Genomic DNA, 10,339 nt, shown 5'->3' with positions numbered 1-10,339 from the left:
TGTGCAAAAAAGAAGCCACAGTAGTCTGAAGAGCTGTGCAGGTTTTAGGGTGACACTGGGTTGGGAACCTTGGAGCTAAGTGTCCCACACCTGGCAAGCCATGACATAACATATTTTCTGTTCAGGCAGAAACTGAGCTTTACAAAAGTGAAATGAGAAAAAAAAAAAAACCAAAAACCAGGCACGTATATTGAGAACCATTCAGTCCTTCTTAGAATTGCCTCATACCTTTCTCATGCATCTTTATTAAATTCAGATGCAAATTAATTTTAGAAAAGTCTAAATAGGCATGTGTTTTATTTTTCTGTTTCCTAATTAAATAGTGGTATAAGCCTGGAAATGCTCTATATCTATTTTCTGAAATCTATAGCTGTTGTTTAGGTAAATATCAGGTACTTAGCTAATTAAATGTCTCTTGTTTATAGGAAAGTGTCAGCTTTCAGGATGTTATGTGTATGGCTCAATAAAATTACGTACAAAGTGACAGTGTACTCTCTTTTCATAGGCTGACCTTGTCGTCACCATCACCTGAAAATGGCTCAAAACAAAAATGACCTAAGGGTTGAAACAAGATAAGATCAAATTGACGTCATGGTAAAAATTGACGTCATGGTAATTACACCAAGTACCCTTCAATCATTGGATGGAATTTCCTGTTGATCCCAGGGCTTAGATGCAGGTGGAAACACTCTGCTGGTATAAAAGCGGGTGAGGATTTCATTAACTGCAGTTACTGAGAACTCACAAGACGAAGCTAAAATCCCTCTTCGGATCCACAGTCAACCGCCCTGAACACATCCTGCAAAAAGCCCAGAGAAAGGTAATATGAATGAAATAATTTTGGGGGATTTTAATTGAGGAGTAAAATATTTGAGAATATGAGGAAGATTCCAAAGTCTCTGCATATACCTTAATAAGAACAGAGACAGGCTTTTACTCATTCTCTTTTCAGCACTTATGATTGAATTAGAAGGAAGTCTGTAAAATTTGGCTGTGATCATAGGGTAAGATGTTATCTAACAGAAGCCAGAAACCCAATGTCTCCTGCTGAGATGCTTGAGTGCCTGTCAGGATCTAAAAATTTTCCTCAAGAATTATTGTATGTCATTGGAAAGAAATTCTTTTGAGTGGCTTCCAGGAGCCAGACAGAGGGCAAGTAGACATTATGATATTGTTTTATTATCCATTTTTAAGTGATGTATAACTATATCTTCAAGCTGGCCCATGATAAAGTGGCTCACTTGTGCAGCTGAATGACTATAGCTTCTGATTATCTTTTGAATAGATGTTCTCATGCAGACTTGAATAGTAGCATGGAATTTCTTGAACGTCATTGTTTTCATTTTTCTTCTTTAATAAAATGCTACAAAAATCAAAGTTGGTATTATTTCTCTAGCTATTATTCATGAATTTTCAATGATAAGTCACTTGCCCAAGTCTAATTGATTAGTTCCAATGAGTTTCTGGAAACTTTTTTGCAGCTAACCTTGGTTATCTTAGCATTAGCATTAATTGGTGGCTGATTGGGAAATAGACACTAGAAAATAAAAGACCTTTTTTGTCCCTCCTTATTAGCGTTGAAGAATAGGCTATGGGCATGTGTGAAGAACTATGGGCTGACACTATATGGGTCCCTTAGGAATGCAGAAGCTCCCTTTCATCTCCGTAGATATTTTGTTTCTTCAGCTCTTCAATCTTTTTCCCAGTCAAAAGTCAGATATTTTGCTTTAGAAAAGGAATCTTTTAAAGTTTCTGAAAATATCTTTTAAATAATTACTTGACTTAATACCAATTCAATTATTCATAATATTGGTCAACCAAATTGCATGTAATACATTGCTATATTCTTGAATTATTTAAAAAAGACAAGAGTGGTCATCATTTATAAAAGGTTCGTGGTTTTTCATGTTAATTTCAACTTTGGTTTTCTTAAGTTTTTTTTTTTTTGCAGTAAGAGTCATTGAAATTTTAAGTGAGTCATATTCCTTACCATTTCCTGCTGAAAAGGGTAGTGTGTGAGAAAAATGTTAGAAAAGCAATTAATTATGTTCCAGAGCAGATTTTCAGTTGCAGTGTACATTTCTTTTTAATGTGAGACCCAAATTTACATGAAAACTCAAAGTAAGAGCTGGGTAACAGAAATGGCTAACTTAGAAGGTAATGTACGTCTTGCTTAAAAGCACATCAAAGTAATCTACTTTCTCAAAGAGAAAATTTACAGGAGTGAACTTACATTTCTTTTGAGAACAGCATGGTTCATAGCACCAAACTTCATTTTTACAGGTTGTGAATCCTAGAGTAGTTTGCTATCAACTTCTGATCTTTGCACATTCTGGATTTGGCATATAATGTTACAGCAGTGCCATTGTAATGTTGCACAAAGTAGTCTAGCAATTTCTTGGTTCACCAGGCTTAGAGATAACATTGTAGAAATGATCCAGCATCTTTAACACTCTGTGGTTTAAGGTGGGGCACTTAGGGGTAGAATCAATAACCATGTTAGAAATCAAATTAGACAAGATAACTGAAACAGCATGATCCATGTGTGACTCCAAGTTATAAAGGAGGACATGGATTAATGGTATACTTCTAGGCTATAGGGGTAGTACAAGTGGAAGGACACCATCTTAGCATCAGATCACTTTCTGAGCAACTTTGGCAAATCTTTTAAATTCTCTAATGTGTAGTTTTCTAATATATGACACAGGTGTAAAGAAAATAAAGCAAGTGAATGTATGTGAAAGCCAATGCTGACTGGGCACAGGGGCTCACGCCTGAAATTCTAGCACTTTGGGAGGCAGAGCCGGGGATATCACTTGAGCCCAGGAGTTGAAGATCAGCCTGGGCAACATAGAGAAACCCTGTCTCTACAAACAAAACAAAACAAAACAAAAAAACAAACACAAAAAACCACTCCCAAATTAGCCGGGTTTGCTGGCACACTCCTGTTGTCCCAGTTACCCGGGAGGCTAAGATGGGAGGATCACCTGAGCTTGGGAAGTTGAGACTGTAATGAGCCGTGATTGTGGCACTACACTCCAGTCTGATCCACAGAGTGAGACCATGTCTCAAAAAAAAAAAAAAAAAAAAAGAAAGAAAGCTAATGCTTTTTTCCCTTTCCCTGTTCCCCTGCTGTTCCCCACTGCAGACAGTCCTTATAGCTTGATAAGTTTAAAATACCTGAACTTGCTCTCTTTTCTTTTCTTTTTTCTTTTCTCTCTCTCTTTCTTTCTTTCCCCCTCCTCTCCCCTCTTCCCCTCTCCTCTACTCTCCTCTTCTTTTCTTTTTCTTTCTTTCTGTCTCTCTCTCTTTTTTTTTTTTCAAGATAGGGTTTCTCACTGTCTCCCAGGCTGGAGTACAGTGGCTCGATCCCAGTTCACTGCAGCCTCATCCACTCAGGCTCCAGTGATCCTCCCACCTCAGCTTCTAAGAGATGGGAAGCAGGAACTGCCAGGTCAGTTAAGGGATATACCTGCTACTTGCCCAGTGTCACTACTGCTATATTCCTGATCTAAGCAGTCAAGGGCCTATGTAGATGAAATGGGGTACAAAGATAAAAATACAAAGATAGACATACCACTGTTTGATGTGGGAGTGACAAGGTCACACTGCAAATAAATGTAGGCTGAGGGGTATTTTTGTGGCCATTTTTGGAAAGTACAATCTGCCACAGCAGTAAACACAGGGGCAATGAACAAAGGGCTTCACTTTGCAGCTCTTCTGCTCTGTTTTTATTACCAAAAAAAAAAATCCTTTTAAAGTAAGATGTCTAGACAACATAGTGAGATGCCCACTTCTTTTCTTTTCTTTCTTTCTTTCTTTCTTTTTTTTTTTTTTTTGAGACGGAGTCTCTTTGTTGCCCAGGGTAGAGTGCAGTGGCGCAATCTCGGCTCACTGCCGCTTCCACCTCTCGAGACCCCATTTCTAATTTAAATAAAAAGAAAGAAACTTTCTTTGTGGATGAAGAGATAGACGTGTACATAACTGGTTAGACTGTGGGGCATCATCTAAGAATTATAAGCCAAGTGATAGGTGAGTGCAGTGGAGAAAGATATTTATTTTGTCGTTGGGGTTGGGTGAAAACTTCACAGTGAATCTGGCTGTTGAGCAGCTCCTTAAAAGACTCTGAAGTAGATGAACTGAAAAGGGAGAGAAAGAAGGCCAAGTTGAGAAAACTCATGTTTTCTTGGACACATATTATCTTGATGTGGTGGGTGATGGGATATAAGGGTATGTTGGTGTGTATTGCAGGTTAGTCTGAGGTTGTGTACAGGGCCTTTGAAGTTCGGAAAATACTCATGTGAAATACCAAAAGAAGCTGAGATTAGTAAATCTGACTTTAGATTGAGCATATTTTTGCAAAATAGCATAAATCCTAGCAGAATTTAATTTCTCCCCCTGATTCTTAATATTTTCTTTTGAATTTTAAAACAAAAACCTGAGGGTGATTAGGATGATAAAAATATTTATTAAAATGCTTTCAAAATCACCTAGAATTTGAAGGTTATTCTGTTTTTACTTGGTTAATGTCATCTCTTTTCAAAATAAAGGCAAAGAAAGGTAATAGTTTCTGCTACAGCAATAGTGATTTTTGTTTCACTTTTTCAATCTTCTTTTCACTTTATTATAAAGGCAATTCTAAAATGCGCATTGACTTCATGCTTTCACATTCTGCAATCTTATTATAAATGTTTCTCTCTGAATTAATTCTGATATAGTTGTTCACTGCATAATGGCTGAATTTTCATAATATATGAGCTGCAATATTAAGGCACAAAAATGATAGTAGTTTAAAAAGGAAACTAGTTTTAATTCTGAACATTTCCTTATGGCTTTGTGTATTCTCAAACTTATTGATCTCAGAACCTGTTTACACTCTTAAAAATTATTGAAGAGCCCAGGCTGGTCGTGGTGGCTCACGCCTGTAATCCCAGCACTTTGGGAGGCCGAGGCAGGTGGATCACGAGGTCAGGAGTTTGAGACCAGCCTGGCCAATATGCTGAAACCCCGTCTCTACTAAAAATACAAAAAAAAAAAAATTAGCCAAGCGTGGTGGCATGTGCCTGTAGTCCCAGCTATTCAGGAGGCTGAGGCAGGAGAATTGCTTGAACCCAGGAGGTGGAAGTTGCAGTGAGCCAAGATTGCATGACTGCATTCCATCCTGGGCAATTGAGGGAGACTCAATCTCAAAAAAAAAAATTATTGAAGAGCCCAAAGAGCTTCTATTCATGAGTTTATATCCATTAATATTTAATAGCTTAGTGATTATGCTAAAGTTTTAAAATATTTATTCATTTAGAAAAATCCATCATATGTTAACACATATAACATATATTTATTTTTTAAAAATGACAATTTTCAAGAAAAAAATTAGTGATGAGTGGCATTGTTTTACCCTTTTGCAAAACTCTTCAGCGTCTGGCCTAACAGAACATAGCTAAATTCTCATGTGCTTTTTCATTCAATCTGTTGTAAAATTACATGCCATGTAGCCTCTAGAAAATTTCTCTGAACACCCAAGAGGATGAAGAGGAAAAAAAGACCAACAACATTTTAGTATTATTATGAAAATCATTTTAACCTCACAGATCCACTGAAAATCTTTGGGGTTCCCAGATCACACTTTGAGAACCACTGACTTAGAACAATATTTATTCAGTGTTAATTATGTGTGAAGATCAATAGAACTCAAAATTACTTACATATAAATATATATATTAGGTAGAAATAATGACATACATTTGTTTTAGCCTTCATACTTACACAATCTGAATTTCTATACAGCTTGAGTATCCTTTATCTGAAATGCTGAGGATGAAAGGTGTTTTAGATTTTAATTTTTTTTGGATATTGGAATATTTGCATACACATAGTGAGATATCTTGGGGATGAGACCCATGTCTAAACATAAAATTCATTTGTTTCATATACACATAGCCTGAAGGTAATTTTATATACTATTTTAAATATTTTGTGCGTAAACAAAGTTTCTGTTAAGTACTTATATGTGGAAATTTCCACTTGTGTAATCATGTTGGTGCTCAAAATGTTTCAGATTGTGGGCCATTTCAGATTTCAGATGTTCAGAATAGATATACTCAACATGTGTTATAAACTTAGTTCTGCTGTCTGACAAATTATTCCTAAGAAGTATTATGAGTTAATATAAACATCTAGCAGAAACTCAGCCCTATTATGTCAGTCTACATGAAAAATAACCGTAAGTTTTGACTCATATGTACCTTTAAACCTCATTCTGAATTTTTTTTAAAAAAACTTTTATTTTGAATAATTGCAGATTTAGAGGAAGTTGCAAAAAATGTACAGAGAAGTCCTGTACATCCTTCAGCTTGTTCCCTCATTGATAATTATCTTGTATAGCTATAGCACAAGGTGAATACTAGAGAACTGACATTGCTGCCGCCTATACAGCTTATTCAGATTTAAGACACACACACACACACACACACACATAATACTAGTGCTCTGTTATGCAGTTTTATACCATGTGTAGATTAGTGTGACTAACATCCCTATCAACATGCGGCTGTCCCATCACCACAGCTCCCTTGTGCTATCCCTTTAGAGCCACACTCACCCTCATACACTTCTTTCCCAGTGCTAACTCTTTGAAACCATTAATCTATTCTCTATCTCTATAATTTTGTTATTTCCACAGTGTTATATAAATAGAATCATATAGTATTCAGCCTGCATTCAGCATAATTCTCTTGAGATCCATTCAAGCTGCTGTGTGTATCAATAGTGTGTTCATTTTTTTGTTGCTGGACAGTATTCCACGGTATGGCTATACCATCATTTGTATGACCATTCACCTGCTGATGGACATTTGAAATGTTTCCAGTTTTTTTGGCTACTCTAAACAAAGTTTCTATGAATATTTATATATAAGTTTTGTGTGAACATAGTCTTCATTTCTCTGAGATAAATGCCCAAAAGTGCAACTGTTGGGGCATATGGTAACTACATGTTTAGTTTTATCAGAAACTGCCAAAGTATTTCCCAGAGTGGCTGTACCGTTTTGTATTCCTACCAGACCAGCAATGCCTGAGTTATCTTGATTCTCTGCATCCATGCCAGTATTTGGTGTTATTTTTTATTTTAGCCATTCCGATAGATATGTAATATGTCATTGTAGTTTTAATTTGCATTTCCTTAATGGCTGATAATGTTGAATACTTTGTGTTTATCCTCCATCAAATGATTGTATATTTTATATCTCATATATAAGTTTATATATATTTTCTTAGGTATTATCTTGTTTAAGTTCCATGTTTTACAAATAAGGACATTGAGGCTTCTTAACAGGATGACAGATAATTTAAAATTTAAATTTTAAAGAATTTAAAAAGAGAATTTTTTGTAATTATTATTAAACCAATTTCTACAGTTAATGTGAGAAATGGGAAGATTCAGTTATCTATCTCTTTCCTAAGGAGAACTTTTTTTTAAAAAAATTACATGGTTTTAGTATATGTTGGGAGCTAAAAGCAGGGAGGTCAAGACACTGATGACTATTATTAATAGTAATGTTGAAACTACTGGTTGTTGTTATGGCTGATAAGCCAATTTTAGATTAACTGGTGTTTTTTTTTTTTGCCATGTCTGTCTGCAGGAGCGCCATGGATTGCTACAGAAAATATGCAGTTATCTTTCTGGTCACATTGTCGGTGTTTCTGCACGTTCTCCATTCCGCTCCTGATGTGCAGGGTGGGTGACCAAGTTTGTGGTTCAAGTAATAAGGACAACACACATTTCTAGATGTACATCAATAACTCCATTAATTACATTTCTACCACCTTTTCAAAAGTAATAAGTCTTTGCTGCTGGATTCATATCTAGGCACTTGTAGATTGTGAACACAAAATTAAATTAGGTTCAGAAAATGTGCAGTGAAAATGATATCTTACACAACGATTTATGCAGCAGCCTATACATTTTCATTGGAAATAGATTCCTTTTTATTCTTGAGTCTTACAAGAAGAAAATGCTCCTTATTCAGTTAGCTCGGTTATTTTTTACATTTCTCCCGGCAGATTTGAGATTTTAACATTGCCTTTGTAGATGAATTTTCACATCAGTTAACAAGTGAGAAAAACAAAACCATTTTATACAGTAAATTTGTTTTGCTGTATTGTCTGAAAAATCTCATATAGTAGCTGATATAATTCCTTCTGCTTTGAAATTGTGAGCTACTATTGGTTATGGTTTTTCTCTATAGAAGTGGTAATATTTTAATCCAGGTCCCAAGTGTGGGCGCCTGATCTGATATCAGGCTCTCTACACTCACCAAGCTTTCTTAATTCTGACATATTTCTCTCTGTCAATATTTGGAGTTACTGTGGGAAAAACAATAGCAGATTCTAAAGGGAAAAATATTTTTCCTCTGTGCAAAATTCTCTTTTCAGATGAACATGATGTTTTCATCTGTGAAGTTTTTTGTTTCCTCTAGGCATACTGTTAGCATTGGGATAGAGAATCCATGCTTGAAGAGAGACTGCAACTGAGATTTTCTATGCATATCTGTAAAAAATGTTTGTTTTTAAGTTTTATTTCCCATGAACATTAATCAGTATAAATATTAAATAGATATTATAGATGAAGATTAACATATAACCAAAAAGCACTTACTTAGTTTCCTTTCATTTTTGATGGAAAAATAATATTCACTATCCCATAATAAGGAAGCATTCACAGTTTCTTTTCTTTGTTGCCTTGCCTTGTCTTGCCTTGCCTTTTCTTTTGAGACAGAGTCTCGTTCTATCACCCAGGCTGGAGTGCAATCGCGTGATCTCAGCTTACTGCAACCTCCGCCTTCCGGGTTCTAGTGATTCTTCTGCCTCAGCCTTCTGAGTAGCTGGTATTACAGGCACCTGCCACCATGCCCAGCGAAATTTTTGTATTTTTAGTAGAGATGGGGTTTCACCATGTTGGCCAGGCTGGTCTCGAATTCCTAACCTCTGGTGATCCACCTGCCTCAGCCTCCCAAAGTGCTCAGATTACAGGTGTGAGCCACCACATTTTTTCTCATTTTTTTGAGTCAGGGTCTCACTTTGTCACCCAGGCTGGAGTGCAGTGGCATGATCTTGGCTCATTGTAGCCTCGACCTCCCAGCTTCAAGCGATTCTTCTGCCCCAGACCCTCAAACAGCTGGGACTACAGGTGTGCACCATCACGTCTGGCTAATTTTTGTTGTTGTTGTATTTTTTGTAGAGATAGGGTTTCACCATGTTGCCCAGGCTGCTCTCAAACTCCTGAGCTCAAGCAATCCACCCACTAAGGCCTCCCAAAGTGCTAGGATTACAGGTGTGAGCTAGTGTGCTGGCCTCATAGATTCTTTTTGAGTCTTTTTTGGATATTTTACTCTGCCTTTTTTTTCCCGATAGATTGCCCAGAATGCACGCTACAGGAAAACCCATTCTTCTCCCAGCCGGGTGCCCCAATACTTCAGTGCATGGGCTGCTGCTTCTCTAGAGCATATCCCACTCCACTAAGGTCCAAGAAGACGATGTTGGTCCAAAAAAACGTCACCTCAGAGTCCACTTGCTGTGTAGCTAAATCATATAACAGGGTAAGAACCTCAAGATCCCCAGAAGCTTTCTAACAGCCCAATCACAGAAATGTTCATAGAGCCCACCCATGGAATTTAATGCCAAAGGTGTCTAATGACCCAGCCTCTGTCGAGCATTTGTACAGGTGGGGAATACATTTCTACCCATTAATGAAAAGAGTCAATTGTCTTGTGGGTATAGACTGGATCTATTCAGAATGAGGAGAATAGGGGTAGAGGTGACAAGGGGCAGGTTGGGAGAAAGTACAGCTTACTTGTGCTAAAAATATTTCCTCAAAAGGAGACTGTGCAAATGTAGTATGCATCTACTTATTTCAGCAGAATGCAGACAATTTTATGTAATATTCTTCAATTTTGTCTCTATCTATCTATCATCTAATCTATAATATGTTTTTTTTCCTTCCCCTTTAGGTCACAGTAATGGGGGGTTTCAAAGTGGAGAACCACACGGCGTGCCACTGCAGTACTTGTTATTATCACAAATCTTAAATGTTTTACCAAGTGCTGTCTTGATGACTGCTGATTTTCTGGAATGGAAAATTAAGTTGTTTAGTGTTTATGGCTTTGTGAGATAAAACTCTCCTTTTCCTTACCATACCACTTTGACACACTTCAAGGATATACTGCAGCTTTACTGCCTTCCTCCTTATCCTACAGTACAATCAGCAGTCTAGTTCTTTTCATTTGGAATGAATACAGCATTTAGCTTGTTTCACTGCAAATAAAGCCTTTTAAATCATCATTCAA

At 36.8% G+C, this 10,339-nt stretch overlaps 1 protein-coding gene across 2 annotated transcripts; it reads left to right on the top strand.

Moving 5' to 3' along the window:
- Positions 1-511: 511 nt before the first annotated feature.
- Positions 512-10,339, top strand: CGA (glycoprotein hormones, alpha polypeptide). Of its 2 annotated transcripts, XM_063707277.1 has the most exons (5): positions 512-820; positions 7,637-7,731; positions 9,235-9,327; positions 9,408-9,592; positions 10,004-10,327. In XM_063707277.1, the coding sequence occupies exons 2-5, from the start codon at positions 7,644-7,646 to the stop codon at positions 10,079-10,081; spliced, it is 444 nt and encodes a 147-aa protein (XP_063563347.1). In that variant the 5' UTR covers positions 512-820; positions 7,637-7,643; the 3' UTR covers positions 10,082-10,327. The 2 variants fall into 2 exon arrangements, with proteins under 2 accessions (XP_063563347.1, XP_055247124.1); XM_055391149.2 differs by lacking the exon at positions 9,235-9,327 and having other exon boundaries at positions 525-820; positions 10,004-10,339.

The sequence above is a fragment of the Gorilla gorilla genome, chromosome 5 (genome assembly GCF_029281585.2).
Source record: "Gorilla gorilla gorilla isolate KB3781 chromosome 5, NHGRI_mGorGor1-v2.1_pri, whole genome shotgun sequence".
Lineage (NCBI taxonomy): Eukaryota > Metazoa > Chordata > Mammalia > Primates > Hominidae > Gorilla > Gorilla gorilla.
Note: the sequence above shows the minus strand (reverse complement) of the source record. Positions and strands in the feature narration are given on the sequence as shown.

Bases quoted from the DNA above. Each gene is read 5' to 3' on its own strand.
- CGA (XM_063707277.1), top strand. From the start codon at position 7,644: ATGGATTGCTACAGAAAATATGCAGTTATCTTTCTGGTCACATTGTCG. The intron at 7,732-9,234 runs GTGGGTGACCAA...TATTTTTTGTAG, and splicing joins TTCCGCTCCTGATGTGCAGG to AGATAGGGTTTCACCATGTT. The intron at 9,593-10,003 runs GTAAGAACCTCA...CTTCCCCTTTAG, and splicing joins TAGCTAAATCATATAACAGG to GTCACAGTAATGGGGGGTTT.